The sequence below is a fragment of the Micromys minutus genome, assembly GCF_963924665.1.
Source record: "Micromys minutus genome assembly, chromosome: 12".
Classification (NCBI taxonomy): Eukaryota; Metazoa; Chordata; class Mammalia; order Rodentia; family Muridae; genus Micromys; species Micromys minutus.
The window spans coordinates 55,023,693-55,046,783 of record NC_137981.1 but is presented as its reverse complement, the minus strand read 5'-3'; the positions used below and the strand labels follow the sequence as shown (position 1 = coordinate 55,046,783).

Genomic DNA, 23,091 nt, shown 5'->3' with positions numbered 1-23,091 from the left:
TGAACCTGTGAATTCACCAAAAACTGGGTGACATTGCTCAGGTAGAGGATGTAGGGAGTCAGGCTCCCCAGATAAGGTTAGGCAGAGAAGAGGAAGCCACACTGAAAAAGGGAGCCCCTCCATTTTTCTCAGAGCTCAGTCCCATCATGGTAGAAGTTTATAGCAGTTTCCCAGCACCTGAGTTGATTGGGCTAGCCTGGTACTCTAGGTTTCCTATTAAGCAGGTGTAGCTCACAGAGACTAGGACAGAGGGACTGTTCCCCTGTGATCCGGGCCCTTCCAGTGTGAACCAGTGAGTGCTGGCTGCTCTTCTAGTCTCCCCTGTGTCTAGTCACACTGGCCACAGGATTGGAAGTGCCAGGCAGCACTTCAGGTCCTGAACACAGTCTGGGTGACAATTGTTCGTGGACTTGTTGGAGTGAAGGATTGTTACTTCTGCGTAGCCTTCCACAGCTCTCATCGTCTGCCTGCTGAGAGACAGGGTCCTGATGTACATCACACTGACCTCACCATCATGTCCGTCTGTCTAGCAAGTCTTCTCCCAAAGGGTTAAAGTATGTATCTCCTGCTATGACAAGTGACCCCACACATGGCAGCTCCAAAACAGCAGACATTTCTTCCCTTGCAGCTTTGGGGCTTAGCCAGAACTCCTTTTCCCACAGCTGGATATGGGACCTGAAATAGAGCTTTAATGAATGTCCCCAAAATGGCCAGTTTGTGGCTCCTGCCCTCTACATCTTATGAGGCTCAGGCCAAGGAAACATGACTCCTGGTTCATTCCTCTCAGCCAAGGGCACACATCCCCTCATCTCCACAGCTTCCACAGCCTCATGATTATCCTGAAAAGGCAGGAGTTGGCTTTTCTAGGTGACAGTGAATGACCAACAGGAACCCTCACTGTGATGGTGCATGGAAGAACTAAGCAAACTGGTAATGAAACAGACAACTTCCCTCCCAGGCACCAGGACAGGCTGTGCTTTAGGTAGACGGTATGTGTTTTCAGGCTCCCCATGGTGGGATGATACATGGACGCGTTATTCTGAACCTTGGCCAGGGGTGAAAGTAACCAACTCTGGTTCTGGACGAAGCCACAGCTGAATCTGGATAGGCGTGTCAGAACTGAGCCAAAGATGGCTGGTGCCCTGTGCTCCAGCTGGATCAGAAGCTTAAATCCTGAAGGTTCTACGCTGCAGTCTCCACCAGCTCCGTGTGTCCCGTGTGCCATGCAACGGCTTTACACCTTAGTACCGGAGGTGTCTGAGTGGTGTCTTTACCCAGGTTTGTCATTGAGCAGCAGTGACATTGCTTGTCCCTCATGGGTACTAGAGGCAGGGATGTGGACGTAGACTTAAGTTACTGTGATCTTAGGATTTCACCCCTTTACCCTCCAGTAAACCCCAGTTTAATTCCAAACTGTGCTGTTTTCCTGATACACAACTGCTAATCAAAATTTTCAAGTCTTTGAATTTCACTTCATGCACTTCAATCCCACTTATCCTCCTGTCCCTACATAGTCACCTTCTGCCCTTGCAACCTCCCCCACAAAAGAACATAGGATAGAATAAAAAACAAAAAAGCCATTACGGAAGCTTCAGTGTGTCGCACAGCATGCTCTTTTGTCCATACTTCTTTATGAGCTAATGTTCATGGTCATGAGTCTGTTTCAGAGCCTCTGGCTTCTGCTACACCATTAATGCTGGGTCCTTACCCAGGCTCTTATATGTCCTGTTGTTGCCCTGTGTCATGGAGATGCTGCAGCTTTGGACCTACAGGACTGGCTCCTTCACAAACTCCACCTAGTTATTGGAGCGTGCCAACTCAAAGCCCTGGATCTGGGCCTGGGTGGTAGCTGAGTTGGTCAGCCTGCCCGCTCTCCTGCCCCTGCAACACCAGGGTGAACTGGCCAGCACTGCCCCAGCTAGCTCACTCAGTGATGCAGTTGGCAAGAGGCAGGGGGGGCTCTCAGGCCCTGGGGACCGGCTCACCAGCACCTTCACCACTAGGATCAGCTCTACAAGGCAAGGTGCAGGGCCTCCTCTCTCAGGACACATCTCTCCCTCACCTCAACCCCCACCCCGTGGCAATCAAATCAGCTCTTCTGAGTTTCCCACCCCTTCTCGCCCCATCCTCCACCATCAAGGGGGAGTGTGCTGCCCAGGTGAGGGGCAGGGCCAATTCTGAGTGTGGTGGCCAGCTCAGCACAGTGCCTCAGGCAAAAATCCAGACCTGAGACATCCAAACAGACCCTGGCTGTGACAGAAATACAGACCCAGATATGGGCTGCCCCACCCAGCATCGTGGGTGGGCCAAAATGTCCCCATGGCCTCAGGTGGCACTCAGCTCAGCATGGGTTTCCTTACTGCCCACAGCATGGTCCTCAGATAGCCAGTGGGGAGGGACACAGACCCAGAATGGCCTTTGGCAGCAGCCTGAGCCAAGACCTCACCTTGGCTTCAATCTCCCTGCTCCTCACCACCTCCCCAAGTTCCCCCTTTCTCCACAACTTCCCTTTCTCTCCATCTCTTCACTGAGTAGGACACCTTTCTCATCTCTCTACCACACATTCATGCATCATAGCATCTCCTTGGTGTGCACTTGGGTGTCTTCCTCCCCAGCCAGTGTGGCCAGGGTGGGCGGGCACTTGGGTGTCTTTCTTTGGGCTGAGCCCAGGCCTGCATGGCTGGGGCAGGTGCTTGGATCCAACTTAATCTCTATACTGTACATACCTAAATGTACATACCATCTAAAATGCTTGCTAGCCAGGGGCAGCTCACACCTGGGAGACCTAGAGGTTTCCAGCCTCACCCCTGTACAAGATGTGACCATATCTCAAAAATGTTAAGACATAGTTCCTGGTAAACTAACTGTAGTACTTATATACTTTAAAAATAATGACCTTTTATTTTCCACACAGAGACGTTTCCCAGTCTATAATCCTGTCCCTCCAGGCACCCGTGAGCACAGATTAAGCACCTGCTACTGTATTTTGTGCCCTGCACTCTCTGTAACTTTATCTCAGTGGATCCAAGGGCTCCCCTGAAGGATACAGAGGAGCTCATTCTAAAGACCTCTCGGAGTGTGGAAATAAAGGTACTTTCCAAAATATTTAAGAATGATAAGCCCACACTAAAGACTTACTAGACCTAATAACTGCATTCAGTCCCTGAGAAGCACTTGGGGGAAGAAGGAAACCAGTTCCTGAACGCTGCCCTCTGACCTCCACTTGTGCACCGTGGCATGCATCCTTTAAAATTAAAGAGGCAGCTCAGTTTACCCGTTCTGGTGGACAGGTTCTTAGCTGCGTGAATCCCATCACTGCTGAGCTCCGTGTCATCTACCTGTGCTGTAAAATGCCTTCCTGATCCAGTAGGTGGATGCGGTTGGTAAGTTGTCTCAAGCCAAAACTTGCCATGAACTAAGCAGTTTAAAATGTAAAGAGAGATCAGTTCCTGTGCTGTGCTGTGCTGTGCGAATGCCTGGGGATCCTGAGGCTAGGAAAGAACAAGCAGTGTGATGACCGTGTAATCGCTCCCACCAGGCGCTTGAACTCCAGACAAATGTTCTGTACAACATTTACACACAGAGTAGAAATAAGATAGAACATTAGGCAGTTGATGAATACCACCCACACACTGTAAAACCAGAGGAATTGGGGCTCATGGACAAGCCAGCCCACCCAGAGACGCTGAACGAAAAGGGAGGGAATGGCCACGTTCCCATTGTGGGGGCAGACAGTGTTGTGCAGGGAGCTAGGGCTCCCCAGGGTAAGCCCCTGACCAATGTGAATAAACAGATACAGTGCAAGGCTAGCAACTGGCTGCTACTCAGAAAAGATCCCAGAAGAGAGACTCCGAGGGAACAGAACTCTCCGGGTCTCTAGTTGGCCCCTGAAGCAAATCCAAGTATAGCCAACAGGGAGAGAACGTCGTGATCGATTTAAACATAAAAACAGCTGTCGAGCGACTACAGAAAGTGCACATTTACAGCAGGATGAAAGTCATTGGAAGTGAGAAGATGCACCATGTGAACAGCAGTGTGCCAGCCAAACAGGCCGGAGGGCGATGCCGGCAGAAATGACAGTCCATCGGGGAGTTACAATCACGGCCATGTATCAGCAGTGCTGAGGGGCAAGCTACAGAGATGGAAACTTGACCACACTAATTACTAAAACAAGCCAAGGAATGAATTTATAAAAGAGCTGAACAGCCTTGACCCAAGGCTGCAACTCTTGGGTGCAGTTCTCCGGGGGCAGATGGCAAAGTCTTCAACAAGAACGTGTGGCGTTTTTATCGTGAAGACTGTCCTGTAGAACAAGTCTTATTGTGTCCAAGATTAGCAATATTCACTTGTGGATCAAAAAGATACTCCCCAGTGAACCACAAATTTACTGAGCTGGAGCTGGGGAGGTAGCTCAGTCATGCAAACAGGACTATCTATCCCCAGAGCCCATGGGAGAATCTAGATAAGACTGCTTCTATGCTTCTACTTGTCAACTCAGCACGAGGGAGGGGGAGATGGGGGAGTCCCTAAGGCTAACTGGACAAACAGCCCTACTAATGGAACCCCAAGACCCAGTGAGAGACCCTGACTCAAACACCAAGTCAATGGCTCCTAAAGAACAATACAGCTTTGATCTCTGCCCTCTGTGTATACATGCACAGTACACGCACAGGCATGTTCCTGAGGACAAGAGGCACATATATGCACATACAGAGAGACATGAAACACACATACACATACACATACATACACACACACACACACACACAGACTCAAATCATTTTAAGAAAAACTGAATATTAGAGCCAGCAAGATAGCTCGGTATGTAAACGTGTTTGCTTCCCGTGCCTGATGATCCTAAATTCAATTCCAAATCAAAAGCCAGATGCCATGTTCTTTTTTGTAATCCTGGCATTCCTCATGCAGGAAATTTTTCAGAGCAGCCAAAACAACAGACCCTGCTTCAAACAGGGTTAGCCAGTAGTGAGCTTCAGTGAGAGACCCTGACTCAGAAGACAAAATAAAGAGCAATGGAGAAAAAAATCCAGGCCTCCACACCACACCATCGTGTGTGTGTGTGTGTGTGTGTGTGTGTGTGTGTGTGTGTATGTGTGTGTGTGTATGTGTGTGTGTGTATGTGTGTGTGTGTGTGTGTGTGTGTGTGTGTGTGTGTGTGCAGGATCTCACTGCACTCACAGAGATCCACCTCTGGGATTAAGTGTGCACCACCACACCCAGACTGCATACAGGGATTACACCTGAGTGGTGTACATGCCAGTGAGGAGAATGGTGGTCACTCAAGCAAAGGTTACAAAAGAGCCACATGGAAACTTATTGTCTTGTAACTCAAAGATATCATTTTTTCCTGGATAAGGCGGCATATACCTTTAATGCCAGCAGAAGCAGAGGTAGGCAGGTTATGTATTGAAGACCAGCCTGGTCAACATGAGTTGCAGGCCACGAAGGACTACGGAGTGAAACCCTGTCTTTAGCATGGAGACTGTTAGAAGGGGGTGTGCTGCGTGGCTAGCCCCTAGAGCTATTGGCCAGGGAGACCTCAGAGGCCCCTAAAATACAAGTTCTTCACACCCTTGATGGCTGTCCAGCTGAACTATATGGTAAGACCCTGTTGACAAAGACACCATACTCTTGGTTACAAGAGCTACAGAAGTCAAGCCCAAACTACTGGAAACACTACGTGGCTGCTAAGGGAGGAAAGCGTTAAGATCTTAATAGCTGTTAACTCTGTAAACCAATAGCAACCTGCCACATGAACTCTGCCCACGTATGCCACAGTGGTAGGCCTGCTATAAGGGTAACCACAGCTCTATGACTGGATCTGACTCTTCTCCATGGGAGGAAAACCTATGCCTGGTACTGTAAACCTGGTCAAAAACATAGCTAGGGAGGTCATACACCCTATGGGGTAACTTACCACGCCTATTTTAGTTAGGCTGACATGGTATCAAACTGCCTTCCAAAGAGCTACACTTGGGACACATTGGCAAATGCTATTAATCAGACAATTATGACAAAAGCCTTAATCAGAGCCTCTTCCTATGAATGGCGACAAGCACTAAGACATAGCTGATGAAGGTGCTAAGGACAGGTGACATTCATAGTACCCACTCTTAAGGCTCAGTGAACATGGAGAAGGGCAGAAAGACAGAAAGGCTACAAGATCACAGCCATCGAGCTGGAGAGATGCCTCAGTACTTAAGAGCACTGATTGCTCTTCCAGAGGTCCTGAGTTCAAATCCCATCAACCACAAGGCGGCTCATAACCATCTGTAATGGGATCTGATGCCCTCTTCTGGTATGTCTGAAGACAGCTACAGTGTCCTTATAATAAATAAATAAATACTATTTTTAAAAGTGACAGCTATCATAGCCATGAACTCAGCAGCTAATTACCTGCCTGGCCTGCACAAGACTGGCCATGTTCACATCAACCATGGGTGGGAAAAGAGCTCATGGGACCCTCTACTGGCTCGTCAGAGACTCCAGGGGAGGAGTCACTATTCAAGTGTGTACTGGTGAGCCGAGTGGACAGTGTCAAACCCATGGTCACACAGACAGCCCTGGTTAAACTCAGCTGGGTCACAAAACAGGTCTGGGGGTATAAAAGGGGAGACTGACAGAAGAGGGAAGAGGAGGCAGGTAATCCACCAGGTGAGTTGCACACATGTATGAAAGTGTCGGAGAACAAATTTAGTAAAAGTTTAGAAGGTGCTTACTTACCATCACTAATCACCAGGAAATGTGCTCTGAACTTTGAACCCAAGACTGGCAGCTGCCCCCAGGCTGCTGAGCCCTCAGCACCACTGCAAGCACAAAATGTAGTGGTCACTTTCAGAAAAAGCGTCTTCTGGAGCCTCAGGAAACTACAAACATGCATGACCCGATGACCACGTTCACAGGCATTCACTGCAGAAAGGTGGGTGGATCCACAGAAGAGCCTGTTCCCCCAGTGTTCACAGCAGCTTTATTTAGAATAGCTGGACCCGGGAAATGGCCCAAACACCCAAGATGTCCTTAAACTCCGGGCAATCCTCCTGCCTCTTGAATACTTGGACTGCACTATCACACCTGGCTTACTTGCCATTGAAACACACAAATGGCTGACTTCAGGACAGCCTTTCCACCCTTCCAGCTGCCTCTCCGCTCAGGTCTGAACCCCACCCCACAACTGTTCCCCAAGGTCGCTAATTTCTGGATACATTGGGAGCAATCCAGCCCAGTCTGTGCTCTCCCCCAAACTGGCCGTAGGTTCAGTTTGTCCCCCATTCCTGGGGGCCTACTAACCACCTCCCTGGGGCTGTACCCCTGGATGTTCTTCCTTCAGTGGGTGAAGCAGTGCACACAGTCCCGTCAGCCAGCAGGGTTGCTCCGTCTGGGGCAGCAGCCACTTCTCAGGAGACACCTCAAGGCAGCTGCAGCATTTGAAACACATGTAGAGCCAAGCAGTTTGCTGGAGCAGTCGTGACATCTTATGGGAAGCCTGCTCCTGGCAGGTGACTTTGACCCTACCAGTGCTGTGAATAACCCAGTTTGCGAGCACACATACTCACTGCAGAGCCCACACCCAAACCAACATCCATAACCCCCTCAAGCACTTGAGTGTGCCTCTGAGAGCCACTGCCCACACTCTGGATTCCACAGGTGGGTCTGAGGCAGACATGAGCAGAAATTCTCAACAGGCACTTGTGTGCAGTGATGGGTTTTTATTACAGCCTCCTTCACTGTTTCCTGGGTAAGAAGTACCAAGACCTACCGTATGAGTCCCACACCTGTGCACACTGCAGCTTTTAAAGGTCCCATCAGTCTTAGATGTCAATGCGCTGGGCTCCTGCCTGCAGAGCGGGAACAGTGCCTGCCACTCCTGGCCCTCCCTGGGTTTCTACCCTCCACCTGTCCTCTCCACAGACCAGGACAACAGTTGCTCTCGACCCAGTCAAATTCTAAAATGCAGACACCAGAAGCCTGTGATCTGATGCGGAGACCCCTAGAGCCATCCCTGCCAAGTCAGCACAGGACACATGGCTCATTTAAAAAGCCGATAGGAGCCAAGGATGGCTCTGAGGTTAAGAGACCTGCTTTTGCAAACACTGTACTTCGGTGACCAGCACACACATCAGGTGGCTCAGAACTGTCCCAATGTCCAGCTGCAGATCTGAGATTCTCTCCTGGCCTTAGCAAGTTGCTGCACACATGTGCTTCCGTGCAGACATAGCCACACACATGCACACAATAAAAATTAAACATTTTTTTAAAGATTCCCACAGTAACAGGGTGGCTGGGGTACAAAATGGAACGGTGCTGACAGTCTGCGTGCTTGTCCGGCTCCCTTACCCTCTGACTGAAGCGTTGAACGGGGGTAGGCACCTGACACAGGCGATGCCTCTGTTCCTGCTGAATGACAAAACACCTCCAGACAGCTTGAGTTAAAGTCTCCATTTATTTTGTTTTTTTTTACAAAAATCCAACGTAAGACCTTTGTGCTCACGGTTTCAAAGGGACAGACAGATGGACAAGATATGTTATCAGAGCCACCCCAGGCAGCCCCACCCTCCAGCTCCATGTTCACTGACAAGATCACCCCAGACAGGAGCATTATAGGTGGTCCACTGGCCTGAGGCACCCTAGGGGACTGTCACTCTGTGGGTGGCCCTTGACCTCAAGATAAAGAGCAACTGGAAAACAAAGCTGTCCTGGCCCTAGGAGCTGAGACTAGGTAGCTGAGGATGACCTGTGTTAGGAATATGCACTAGGAGGTGACCCACAGTGAGCAGCAAACTCCAGGCAGACCCCACATACTTGTAGTGGTACAATCATTTCCAAACATGTCCCCTATGCCCCAACCCAAATGACAAGCAGGGTCTGACAGAGCCCTTCAGGTATTGGCCATCCATACTTGCTGCTGGGGTCCTTCAGTTGGAGTTCCCACCAGAGGTGCCATCCCATAGGACACTATGACATCAGTGTCCCTCAAACACACTTCACTGGTACCCACCTGAGTGAGCCACAGCTTTCGGTGCCCCACAGAGGGGGTCCTACCACAGAGACTGACCGTCTAATCGGGTGCCACACAGCACCATTTACCACCTCTCAATGAAAAAAAAAAAAAACGAGCCGACAGGGACAGGGTTCGTGGCAGAGCAATTGTCGGGGTGTCCACCCACAGCTCTGGCTTCCATCCCCAATACTTGGAAGGAAAAAAAAAAGACAAAATAGCAGCCACATATTTAGCGCAAAACACCACACTCTTTGGCTCCCCTGAGGGAAGAGGGCTACTGCTACAAGTCTGTGAGGGGACAGGAGGTTGGGGGAGGAATCTCCACCCCTTCACTGAGTTGCCCAGAACCTAATGTCCCAGGCAGCCCTTGGTGTCAGGTTCCAGAAGAGCCGGTGGAAGTTCTGCTGGCCTGAGGGGCTGCCCCTGTGCCAGCCCTTTGGCAGGAGGACTCTAGAGAAAAGTCAGGACAGTAGACAGGACGCCAAGCAGCAGCACACGCGTCAGGGCCTAGGAAGACGGAACTGGCTTAAGGCAGGCGCACGACCAGGACAGGCTGAGCTCTGCTTCAGCCGAGAGGGCTGGGCTTCAAGTCATGGGCAGAATCCCTGACACAACAGCTTCCCACTGCCACCATACCCCAAGTGAGTTTATTTCACTCAGCCTACCAACAGGACGTGGGAAGTGGTAACGTGGGGTGAATGCCTGTTGACATCCACACAGACTCACCTAGCAAATGACAGCCTCCAGCTTCTAGCACACCCCAGACCTTGAAGGCGGGGACTTCCTCCAGCCAACATAGCATCGGAGGTCTAAACCCCACAGGGACAGGACGCAAGTCTAGACACAAGAGGGAAGGTGAATTTCACCCAGGTGTTCTTTCCAAGGCACACGCCTTGCAGCGAGACTCCAGAATCCTCAAAGGACACAGCAGACAAGCTCCCAGCCAGCCAGCCACACTCCTGGTGTCTCCTCTGAGAAACAAGTACTACAGGCACCGGCCACCGGTGCCCTGCACAGGTGCCACCCAGAGAGTGGGCCGAGTACAGGTCTCATCACCGCTTCACTGTTTGCTTCCACGTTCTCTCTCAAACACAAGAAAGAATGGGAAGCCCGGTGACACGTGAGGGCTTCCTGGTTCCAACCCTCCAAAGGGTCTGGAGCGCCTCGTTCCCCACTGTGCGGCCTCCAGCTGGAGAAGCCGTGGTTGCAGCACTGGGGCATTGGAAAGGGGCCAGAATAGGTCAGGAGATCCTGCCTAGGTCAGGTCCATCCTGATTATTTCTACAGCCAGTGTCCCTGGGAGGGTGGGGCTGCAAATGACTGTCCCAGTAACGCAGGGCCAGGACCCTCTCCACTAAATACACAGCTGGGTAGGTCCCTCCCTTGGAGAGATTGGCAGAAATTTCAGGTGCACCCTGACCCACTAAAATATGTGTGTGTGTGTGTGTGTGTGTATGTGTGTGTGTGTGTGTGTGTGTGTGTGCATATAAACGTATATACACATATGTGTGTACATATACGCACACATATAAATAAGCCTTGAATGGCAGATGTGAAACTCTCTTTAAATAACAAATGCTGTTCTGAATTTCAAACCCACAAGCCAGCTGTCCTGGGCATGAACAGTGCTCAGTGTTCGCCGCCGGTCAGTGCCCTGAGTCGGCTGACCAGGATTCCAGGCCCAGTGTGGCTGACTTCAGAAGACACTATCCCTTCCACTCCTCCTGCCGCCTCTCCCAACAAAGGGTGTGTGGGCCCTGCCCCACAGATGTCCCCAAGGACCTTCAACACCTTGGGGACCTTGGGACGACTCCCCTCACTCTGCTGTCTCCTCGGAACTGCAAGGCCCTAGATGAACTTGAAGCACTTGGTCTTGTCGTGGGGCAGGCGGGTCTTGAAGAGCACAGAGTCCACCCTAAACTGTGTGTACAGGAGAGGCATATAGCCGTACACCTTGACAAAAAAGTTGATACACTTGTGCCGCTCGTGAAAGTGAGAGTCATCGTGGGACAGGGCCTGAGGGCACCCTGGGCATCGGAAGGTCCACCTCGACGTCACCTGGAAATGGGAGAACAGGTGAGAAGAGAGCGTGTCAGCTGACGAATCTTACAGCGTGGCCAAGCCGGTGCCATGGCCACAGTGAAGCTCCTGGGCCGCCCAGGAGCACATCTGCAAACCCAGCATGAGGGCATCCAAAACGCTACCGGGGTTTCTGCTGTGCCACACTGCCCGGTGTTACCAGGCCAAGCAAGTATACTCCAGTATGTATTCATCCGGGGGCACAGTTTGGTGCTGATACACAGCTGTCTGCTTTACCCATGTTTTTCACAGCAAAATACTGGACAACTGGCCAAATGGAGATAAGTCTAAAATTACATATCCATTAAGAAAGATGTTTAAGAAAATGACATTTTTAAAACATAAGAAAATGGTCGGTCTATCATTAAGATTTCCAACAATTAGAAAAATGTAAGTAACATGATGGTGGTGTCACACGGGGCCGACTTAGGCAACTCTCCACGAGCTCTGCTGGAGAGAGGAGCAGGGGACCCAGCAGGATGGGACCTGGGCGGAGAAGACAGACAAAGACGTGAACAAAGGTTTTCTTCTCAAGCTCAGCTCTAAGCTGGAGGGACTGCACACCTCTGTGTGACTGAGGACGGAACTGAAACTGCCTGTGTCTGCACAAGATGCACACGGAGCTAAGCTGGTCTCAACCAGGCAGAGATCCAGCATCCAGACAAAGGACAAAGCCCTCTGCAGCACTGCAACAAGTCAGACACAGGAGAGAGCGCAGGGGACACAGGACAGCACCAGGAGCACCCAGAGCAGCAGGGTGACGGTAGCTGTGACCAATGCGTCCAGGAATAGAGCTGTCCCACCCCTCATGCCCATGTCCCAGCTCCCTCGGTCCTGTCCAATGGCCTTGGTGTGCAGGCCCTGACTTACAGCCCGCATCAGTCTATGCATGTGTGTGGTGTCCTTGTGCACATTACAGAACAGTCTCTGAGCCGTGGCTCACAAGCTGCACTAAGGGTAAAACGGGAGAAGGAAGTGTGCATGCACACGCCTTCCCACAGGTAATGGGGCGCACCTTGATGGGGGGCTTCCGTGTGATGTGGGAGACAAGGAAGTTCATGGCGATATCCTCACAGTTGATGTACTCATCCACCATGTCTCGGATGGCCTGGGGCATCACATAAGAATACAGGTAGGCGTAATACTGTCAGGAAAGAAAGGATTGGAACAGTTAGAACTTCCTTCACTTTCAGGAGAAAATGTGTGCGGCTCTAGGAGCTGTTGGATGTGTGAGGGAAGGTTCCCAGGGGTGGTCCCGGTGGAGACACACTACTGGCATTTAGGGACTGGGAGCAGGAACAAGGAGCAACTTCAATGCAGATCTTCACTGTGAAACATGTCATGTGTCAGCTTGCTATCTCCAGTCTACAAGAAAGCACCAGGAGGCCACGTCTTCACAAAAGCCAGCTCAGCTGGTTGGGGAGCTAGCAAGGGCGTTCTGTGAGGGACAATGGAATGGCTTGCTCATCTCAGAATAGGGATTCTGCGGTGCTGGGAACGGAGCCCAGGCCTCTTGCATACTAAGGCAATGCTCTACCAGGGAGCTGCATGTGCCCTCCATGTTCAGAACGGGAAACTCTTCAGAGCCCAGCTGAACATTTCCAAAGCGAAGGCCAGCATCACTCACAAGAAATGTGAACCAAGGGGCTGAGACAAGGACTCCACGGTTAAAAGTGCTGTTTTGCAAGGCTAAGAGCTAGAGTTTGGACCCCCAGAAACCACACAGATGCCAGGTGGGTGTGCTAACCTACCTGTAATTGCAGCCTGGGAAGGTGGAGGAGACAGAATCTCAGAGCATGCTGGCTACACCAAGGCAAGCCATATCTGCAAGCTCAGGGTTTCACTGAGACCCTCCACCCTCAATGAATAAGGTAGAAAAGTGATCAGAAATAATTCCTGACATAAACCTTGGACCTGCACATGCATACACATTCATGTGTCTGTACATGTCCAAATAAAACCTGCATACAATTACACAAACATACCACATACATATCTGGAAAATTAAATTAAAAAAACATGAGTCTTGTGGCATTTTAAGTGTCTGTAATCACATTCTTCAAACTCAAGAAGAGTGGAGCCATCACATGACGCAGAGTACTTTCTGTGCCCACTTTGTATGCCCAGCTTAGCTTGATGCCAGGCACCGCTACGTGCCTACAGTCCTAGCACTTGGGCAGCAGAAACAGGCAGATCTCTGACTTCAGGTAAGGGCCACCCTGGTCTATGAGTGAATTCCAGGACAGCCAGGGCTATGTAAAGAGACCTTGTCTCAAAACAAACTTATATACAAATAAATGGAGAAATGGGTGTAGAAGGAATACCTTATTTAGCCATTTATCCAGAACAACTGCACTTCAAGTAATGAACGTAAAGCCTGGGGTATTTCATAAGCTCCCTCACACATTTCCATACGCTGCTGCTCTTTATACATCCCAGCACATTCAGCTCTGACCAGGCCCCTCCAAGAGCTCAGGTGCCACAGAGGAAATGGTTATCCCACAGATCAGAAGAAATGTAGGAGGGGGAGCTAGGAGCAAAGAGCAGCATATGCAGAGGTAACTGCAGGAAAGCTGTGATGGCTGAAGGTGCCTGCACTGTGAGACCCAACAAGCATCTCTGGGCAAAGGTGGCAGAGCTCATGGACAGAGTTCCACAGTGGACCCATACAGTAGCAACCAGTCTGAGCCAGAGGAGTGCCAGGCTCTGGCCTGACAGAGTTATATCTGGGTGGCAATGCTGAAAGTGGACACTATCCAACAAGTCTTTGATCTAGTGCCCTTAACTGTCCACAGTGAGAGCCAATGGTCTACAGACAATCCTGGTCTACAGACAGTCCTCCTGGTCTACAGGCAGTAAGTAGTCCTCCTGGTCTATAGGCAGTAGTCCTCTTGGTCTACAGGATGACCCAGTCTCGACTTTCAGTTACTCTATGTATACTTTCTGTTCTATTTTCTTGTCTTGAGATGGGGTTTCAATGTACAGCCTAACCTATCTTCGAACCTGCAATCCTCCTACTTAACTACAGACCACTGGGATTCCAGGTGTGGGCCACCATGCTTGGCTTCTCTAAGCACTTTGCTCCTTCCAATGCAGGGATAGTGCAGAAGCAGAAAGGCTGGTAGAGGGCAGTGTGCGAGCCCACAGAAGCTAACCTTTACCAAGCTGGGAGCAATGGACACAGCCTTGTTTTCTTACCTTGTGAAAGAAGGCAGCGCCCGTCAGCACCATGGACAGCTCACAGGAGTAGTTGGAGTTGTAGAGCCAAGACTGGTGAGAGATGTCCCACGCATGGTACCGGCCAGGGAAACCCACAATGCGGTCACGCGCTTCTCTCCACACCCTTGAAAACACACTTAAAATGAGCACTTTTACCTGGCCTGCCTAAAATCCTTAAGGACTTTTGCATTTTCCCTTTCATTTCATTTTAAGAAGAACACAAGCAAAACACATTTAGACACATTAGACACAAGCAAAACAAATTATGTATAGAGTACCATCATAATCTGCTCATCCCCCACATGTTCTAGTAGGATGGTCACATGGTAGGAAACCCAGAAGATCACATGCATAACAATCTGCTAATCAGTGGAAGAGGCCGATTCCTATGTGTTCTTTAAAGGTTTGTTTTTAGTGATCACGACAGCTTAGTTCCACAGAACATGTAATTTCTCTACCCCGAGTCCCTGTTCTTCCCTGCTTGAGAGGGCACACGTGAGAAGCACTCAGAAACCACAGGCAATCACTGTGGTGGAGTGTACCCAGACCATCAAAGGAGGACATCTGTTAAATGGTGTGTGTGTGTGTGTGTGTGTGTGTGTGTGTGTGTGTGTGTGTAAGAATATCTAGTCCAGCTCTGAGACATTTGAAAAAACTTTATTATTTTATTACTAGAGTGTGTACGTGTATGCATGTTCATGATGCACATGCTGAGGTCAGAGGACAGCTCTGTGGCATTGGTCTCCCCCTTCCCAGCTTCATGTGGGTTCTGGGTTCAGATCACTAGGCTCAGGGGAAACAACCACCAGCCAAACCACTTGCTGGCCCAGGAGAAACTTTTACATCATTTCCAAATTTATAACTAAATCAAAACAAACACAATTCAAAAACAAAACAAATACTAGTTCCCAGTTTCACCAGCTGAAACTGGAACAGAGCTGGCGGGCACTAGGAGGCCACAAAGACTCCTGAGCTGCATCAGGTACATCAATCCCTGAAAGAGATCTCATTCAGAGAATGTGAGACACTGGTCTAACGGATGAGAACTCCAGCTTCCAGCACAGACACAGCCTTACCAGCGCTTTTTTAAAGATTTATTTATTTATATATGTGAGTGCACTGTAGCTGTCTTCAGACACACCAGAACAGGGCATCTTATCCTATTACAGATGGTTGTGAGCCACCATGTGGTTGCTGGGAATTGAACTCAGGACCTCTGAAAGAGCAGTCAGTGCTCTTAACCACTGAGCTTTCTTTTTTAGATGCTGGAATTTTTTATTGTGGAAAAATACCATTTTAATCTTGTTTTTAGGATCTAGGATATGTCCAGTGGCATTAAAGATACACAGCTGTATCACCAACATCTGTCCCCACCACCTGACAACCTCCTGCAGTGGAAATCTGAGTTACTGATGAGACAGGAACTCCTACCTCATCTTCCTCAAGCCTGGCTCACCCCATTCTCACTATCCCTAGGAACCCAACGTCCAGTGCCTCCTGTGAATAGACTACACAATGGCCTTCCTCTCTGTCTACACTTCTGACTGTTACACATGCTCTGCTTCCAACAAAAAAAGCTTCTGCACAAAGGACCCAGCAGAGTGAAGTGACAGAATTGGACAGAAGCCCTGCCTGGTCCACACCCAACACTGGTAAATATAAAGAGCTCAAAACATTATACATCAGGGGCTGGAGAGATGGCTCAGTGGTTAAGAGCACTGATGCTCTTTCAGAGGTCCTGGGTTCAATTCCCAACAATCACATGGTGGCTCATAACCACCTGTAATGAAATCTGATGTCTCTTCTGGTGTGTCTGAAGACAGAGCACTCAGGTAAATAAAGTAACTGGTCAATAAATACAGGAAAATGCAATCAAATTTACCTTGAGATTGTATGGCTATCATCAAGAAAACAGGAAGTTCTAGTAAGGAAATGTGGACACACAAGCAGGAGTGAAAATTAGCCCAGCACTTAGGAGAGCAGCACAGAGTTAAAGTCCAACCACCAGCCAAACCACTTCCTGACCTCGAGTCAGCTTTCTACAGAGACTCGTTTCCTGTGGCATGTCACAGTGGCCTGGGTGTCCATGCCTGAGTGGACAGACAATGTGGCACACACAGTGTCATTTTCTTTCAGGTACAAAGAATAAAATCCTAGATGAAACTGAAGATCATGTGACATGAAGTAAGCTGGACTCAAAGATAACACTTTCGATCACATGCTGAAGCTGAGGGAAAGGGCGTGAAATTAAAACAGCAACAGGGGTAAAGGCAGAGGAGATGAACAGGGCCAATGCATAAAGTACATCCTATGGAGGCACAGAAATGAGCTTCGCACAACTGACATAAGCTAACAGGAGAGAAACAAGGCAGGCTGCGCGGGAAGCACGTCTGTGTGCCTCCCTCTCTGGCCTACAGGACTTGGATGAGATCCTGCCCTAGAGATAATGTGTCAGTTCAGTTCTTGAAAGCTAAATCCCACGTCCTGAGTCTCTAGGAAGGGATCCCCCTACTTTCTCACCATTCAAGAAAGGTCAAAGACCCCCAGATGACAAAGGAGGGCAGCACCTTCATGAACTCCAACTCCTCAGAGCACAGTTATTCTTGGGAGTCATTCACAGACACCTCCCTTAACACCCCACAATTGCATTCATAGCCCCCAGTCCCTCAGCACGCCTTAAGTGTGTCTTGCCACATCAAACTGCAGCCTGCTTCCCACCATCGACACCTGCAGTGGCAGAAACCATCCCGGAAGCTCTTCCCAGCTTCTCTCCCCTTCGTAACGGGGCAGCAGCAGCTGCTTATCGCCATGGACAACACAGCCTGGTTTAGCAGGACTTTGCCTTTCAATCTCAGCTAACAACAGACTCGCTTCAGTAAGCCACCGCGCACAGGCTGTGCTGGGAGATGAAAGGAGGGAGGGAGAGATCATGAGACTGAGGAAGAATGACACAAGGGTTGGTGGGGGTTGGACAGATCCGTCAGAAGTGTGTCCAGGCATTCTCTACAGGATTTACGCTGGATCCAGAAGTAAAAACCATTCCTTTCGCCTAAGCCTCTGTGTTCACAAACCTAAGCAAAGGAAGCCCAAGCGTCAGGTGGGTGGAGGTTCAGAACGGAAGACAGGACTCCAGTGCCGTCACCTCCTGGGACCTGCCTAAGGTGAACAACGACTCCCCCCAATTTATATGGACAGAAACTGACCAAACACAATAACCATGGCTTTGTAAATGCTACTAAAAGAACAAAGTAGACGCAGGTAAATTAGAATTCAAATTTTAAAACTCTGTGCTTCAAAGAATGCCACAAGGAGATGCAAAGATAGCCCACCGAGTAGGGGACTTTCTGCTCCCCTCTCTGACATGAGGCATAGGTACTTACATCTAGAATAAAAAAAAAAACTGACAACACAGTAATAAGAAAATAAATAGGGGCTGTAGACATGGCCCAGGGGTTAAGAGCACTGGCTGCTCTTCCAGAGGTCCTGAGTTCAATTCCCAGCACATATGCAGTGGCTCACATCAATCTATGAGATCTGATGCCCTCTTCTGGCATGCAGGTGTACATGTACATCAAACAAACAAGCCATCTGTGCTGTCCGTCCTTCTGTCCCCTTGACTATATCTAAGTTAAGTAACATCTACAAATGGAGGGGCACGCCAGTGAGAGAGGCTTCCTTAATTTCAAGTGGGAAGATCTACTTCTGATCTGGATCTTTGAGGTCTGATGACAAACCTTTAAAATGGATCTTCTGAGGAAGTGTACAGAAGGGCCTGGAAGAAGGAAGCTGCCGCTCTCTGCCTGCCTGCCCTTCCCTCGCTGGCACATCCGTCCCTTCATTGGCGCTAGAGCCTACTTCTTCGAGATTCTAGTATATACTGAAGACCAGCTGAGACGTCCAACCTGAACTACTGAATGCTTAGACCTTTGATCGATATTCAGCTATTGTTAGATTAGCTGGACCACAGTCCAGAAACCATTCTAATAAATCCCCTATACATATAAAGAGACATCCACTCTCTAAGTTGTTACTCTAAAGAATTCTGAACTAATATACAATCTGAACAAAAATAGGCAAAATATCTGAATCAACATTTCTCCAAGGAAGGCATAGTAATCCATAATCACATGAAGAGATGCTCAACAGCATAGCTATTACAGAAAACAAATCAAAACTGTAAAAGCGAGCTGGAGAGATGGCTCAGTCCATTAAGTCATAGCTGGCTTCTGGCCTCCATACGTGACACACACACACACACACACACACCTGCATGTGCACATACATGAATCTAGCATGGACTATACCATGTACGCCCGCTTAGAACAGCCATGAAATAAGTGTCAGTAACTGTATGCACTGCAAGGACATGGGTAAGCGGCAGGCTCACTGCTGCTGGAAGGTGAAACTGTGCAGCCATTGTCAACAGCAGTCTAGTAAGTCCTCAGAACGTCCACCCCAAGCGAGGTATGGACCCAGGCAAGCACGAGATGGGCACAGTATAGCACTGGGTATCACAGTCAAGTAGCAATGACCCAACTGTCCATTCGTGCATCACGGGCTGCCACTATGCACCTTTAATCCCTGCACTCAGAAGGCAGAGGCAGGCAGATCTCTGAGAACCCAAGAGCAGTGTGGCCTATACTGCATGTTCCAAGCCAGTCAGAGCTATGTAGTGGACTGTCTCATATCTTCACGAGGACAGACAGCGTGCACACCTGTGTACGGAGGATCAAACTGTTGCCTGCTACGGACAGATGGTCCTGAAACACAAGGCTGAGTGGAGAAAGCTGTTGGGTTTCAAACCCAGGACAAGGGGCTGAGGTGTGTATTTTACAAACCAAAGCAGACCTGGCCTCCAGCTTCTCCCAGCATCCTTCAGTCCCTGCCTGGCATATCCTGCCTCCAATCTTGAATGGGGCCCCAGAGGCTCCTTCCTATATAATCCAGACATTTTGTGCTCTTTCTTTCTCTCCTCCCTCCCCAACTCCCCTCCCCTTTCCTCTTCTCACACCCCTTTTTCTCTTTTTCCTTCTACTCACCCACACCCCTGCTTCCCATGGTGACTACACCAGCCTTGGTTCTTTGTGACAGTGAACTCACATGCCCAAGAGCAACTTCCTACTAAAGCCTTTAATCTAATCTAATCTGGTTTGAACTGGCTCGTTTCACCCACAGCTGAAATATAACTATCAAAAGCCACTTACACGGAAGGCCTCTCATGTCCACAATCGCTAATCCACAGAGACTCGAAGTTTCCTGAAGTCACTGCAGATGGATTCGGTTTCTGGGTGCTGGGATTAAAAGTGTGTGCCGCCACCACCAGGCAATGTTTTCTAAAATGGACTGTACAAAAATCTACCCAACTCTAACACCTGGATATGTGTGTGTACAAGTCATGTTCAGTAACTGCCACTAAAACTTGATTTCAAGCAAAATCTACACCCCTGGGTGTAACCACTGAGGCAAATCTAAAGCAGCACCCAACTAACCCATCACTTCATGTACATTTGTAATTGACATTATTTCCTGTGCTGGAACAGGAATTACTAATATATTTTCCATAGTGCCCCCTTGGAAGACACAGGAAATGCCAACTTCTCTTAGAGGCTCTAAATGCTCACCCTCTGGTGACCTCACTGTGAACATTTCACACACTGACCTGAACCCACACACCAGTGATGACCCACTCAGACCCCTAACCTACCTCATTCTCCTACACAGTGTGCCTCACTAGGACCCCTAAGGCCCCAGAGCACCTGCACTGTGAACCCTAGAGAGCAGCCCACTGCGGTCAGGAGAGAGCTAAGCAGGCAAGTTCATCCCAGCTGTCTACCCTGCCTACTGCCGTATTCTCTGTGTCTAAACTCACTCCTATAGATCACGCATACAGCTACAACTTCCACATGAAACCCTAGGGCTGCACTAGATCACCTTGTTCATTATTTCGATTAGACACAGCTCTGGGTAGTCTGTGACTGCTCTGACCTCATAAGGACACTCATCTTTGGTGGATCTCTAATGTGATGGCTTTATTAGATGGTGGAAGCCTAGCTGGAAGGGCAACTTACTGGGGACATGTCCCTGGTAGACATCCTGCCCTGGTCCCTTCCTGTAATCATCCATCTCTCTGCTTCCTGTTTACCATGTCAGAGAACCTCCTCTCCACACATTCTCACTGTCATAGCAACCCACTGACAGGACGCTTCAAATCCCAAATCAAATCGGTCTTCCCCTAAGTCGCTTCTGTCAGATATTTGACAGAGACAATTAACTAATTCAAGGGGCGTTAGGGGGAGAATCCAAGGTTCCCCAGTAGCTCCCAGCACCCAGAGTGGATGTCAACATCTCCACCACCACTGCCACCTCCTCCCCTCCCCCTTTCCCTGTTGGACCCTGGTTCTCCATCCCACCTACATCCCGGGGGCAGTGCTATGGCCCTGTTCCACAAGCCGCCTTTGCTTCTTCCATCCCTCTAGGAGTTAGGTCTCCACACAACCCTGACTTCCTCACCTCTACTCTCAGCCCAGGAGATTGGGTTTAAGGATGTCAGACCTGCAGGTCCAGGAGAGACAGTAACCCTGGCCCAGCCCGTTGCAGACCCTCATCTACCTGGACCCATCAGAGCAGCTCTGGAAAGGGCAAGCAAGAATTAGCCCAAACTACCAACGGCTGGGACCAGCCCCACCCCACCAGGCAATGCCCTCACAGCCTCAGTTTCTCCTCTAACGGCAGCTGGGAAGTTCTAGCTGCACTTTTTTTCCCTTACCGAAACCCAAACATGATTTCATCATGGCGGAGGTGAGCATCGTCATCGATAGACAGTATTGCCTCTGTCTCAATCTCATTCCAGGGCAAGAACCGGTTGTTCAAACTGTTCTTCTCAGTACGGACAACCTGAAAGGAGGGAAAGAAAAACACACACACACACACACACACAAAAAAAAAAAAAAAAAAAAAAAAAAAAAAAAAAAAAAAAACAATGAGTTATCAAAAAGAGTCTCAAGGTGACTTAATTTTACCAACAACCAGCCTGGTGGCTTTGCCGCTTGCTTGTACTGTCTAGCATGTGCCTTTCAATTTGGAACTCACAGGGGGATCTCACACTAACCACCAGTCACTGTTAAATGGCTTTCTCATGAAATAAACACGGATTATTTTATACAAAGCTCTTGTGAGATTAGGCATGTTTCCCAAGAGAACACAGGTAGTGTACAGCTGAATCAGATCTGAGCTCGGACCCACCCAACCGCTCACGAATTTTAAAACGCTTAGAAATACTACTGAGTTCATCTCATTTCTAGCCAGCCACCCCATCCCACGCCCATTTTAAAAGCCTTTGGGAGATAAACCTCTTGAGAAGTTCATCTCACCTTTGTGGAGCTGACCTGCAGTGTGGGCATTACCACCTGCAGTGCTCACTAGGCATATAAAAGCTGTTCCTTTCTTCACAAAGTGTGTGTGCACTGGGCTGGTTTGTCTTGATCAGGGAGGCATCTGTGCTAGGTCTTCAGAGGGACCACAATTTTAGAAGGATGGAAAGAAAGATGTTTTCAGCCAGGATACTTTGCTGAGGGCATGGGTGTGTGAACTTTGAGACACTCGGGAAGAGGGCACCCTCCGTGCAGGATGTGAGAGGAACCATTCTGGCTGAGTCCAGTGAAATCCTCTTTGCTTTCTCAGAGCAAAGATGATGCTTCCTCATTAGTTGGACTAATAGCTAAGGCGCTGTGGTTTGAAGGAGATGTCCCCTTAGGTCTGGTTCCCAGTTGGTGACTGTCTAGGAAGTTTAGGAGGTGTGCCTACTGGAGGATGTGTAGCAATGGCACAGGCTTTTAAGAGTTCTGGCTTGGGTCATTCTGAGTTTACTCTTTGCTTCCTGCTGTGGGCCAGCATGTGAGTGTTCAGCTTCTCCCCAGCTGCCAGGCCCGCTGCCTTGCTTCCCCGCTATAGCATGACAGCGTCTTGTCCCTCTGGAACCCTAAGCCCAAACAAACCCTTCACTCTGTAAGCTGCCTTGGTGTCCAGCAACAAAAAAGTCACTAATATAGTGCTGTAAACAAAGAGCTATCAAACTCCTTATGACGTCACTGGGACTGACTCCCAGCTACACTGAGGGGAGGGTTATGAGGAGAGCACGGGCTCTGCACAGCAGCATGACTCTGGAGACCATCTGAACTGGAATCTGCTAAAGTCCTGCTCTTCACCTTCCCGGGCCCTTGTCTGCAAAACTACCGCCGACTTTGCAAATGTCTTTAAACCAAAGCCACCATTGAAGATGTGCTATTAATCCCTGTCCCGTCACAGGAACTATCAATTACAGATGTATGTGGTGACAGATTAGCTGGCATGCTGTTTTAGACTTGCCTCGGTTCCATAGCCGGTCCAGCCCTGTCAACACCAAGAAACAACTACACTATTCCAGATGTCAGAGCCCAGCAATAGTCAGAGACCTGCCTTGTCCCAAGAATATTTAACCAGTTAAGAAAGAAGAAAAGAAAGGGAAGAAGGAAGGAAGGAAGGAAGGAAGGAAGGAAGGAAGGAAGACAGGCAGGCAGACAGACAAAACAGCCTGGGTTTGTCTCCAGGGGACTCCTAAGCACAGATTCAGTGGTAACAGAACACAGAGGCCAAGTTCTGGTCAGGAAACAGAGGCCATTTAACAGGCGGAGACTGTCAAACTGGGTTAAAGGAAAGCAAAAGAGACAGTTCTATACTAGAGAGAGAGCAGAGAGACAGAGACAGAGAGAGAGAGAGAGAGAGAGAGAGAGAGAGAGAGA

The 23,091-nt window shown here is 49.3% G+C and overlaps 1 protein-coding gene across 3 annotated transcripts in view; it reads right to left on the bottom strand.

The window, feature by feature from the left end:
• Nucleotides 1-8,439: 8,439 nt before the first annotated feature.
• Nucleotides 8,440-23,091, bottom strand: part of EXTL3 (exostosin like glycosyltransferase 3) — a 42,973-nt gene continuing 28,321 nt past the window's right edge. For 2 of the 3 annotated variants that reach the window (XM_080926574.1, XM_080926575.1), the window contains 4 exons: nt 21,081-21,208; nt 14,294-14,438; nt 12,111-12,239; nt 8,440-11,074 (listed from right to left, as the gene is read on the bottom strand). In XM_080926574.1, coding sequence (XP_080782700.1) covers nt 10,865-11,074; nt 12,111-12,239; nt 14,294-14,438; nt 21,081-21,208 — 612 coding nt within the window. In that variant the 3' untranslated portion in view covers nt 8,440-10,864. The remainder of the gene's footprint in view (nt 11,075-12,110; nt 12,240-14,293; nt 14,439-21,080; nt 21,209-23,091) is intronic. The other variant, XR_013975281.1, reaches the window with a different exon arrangement.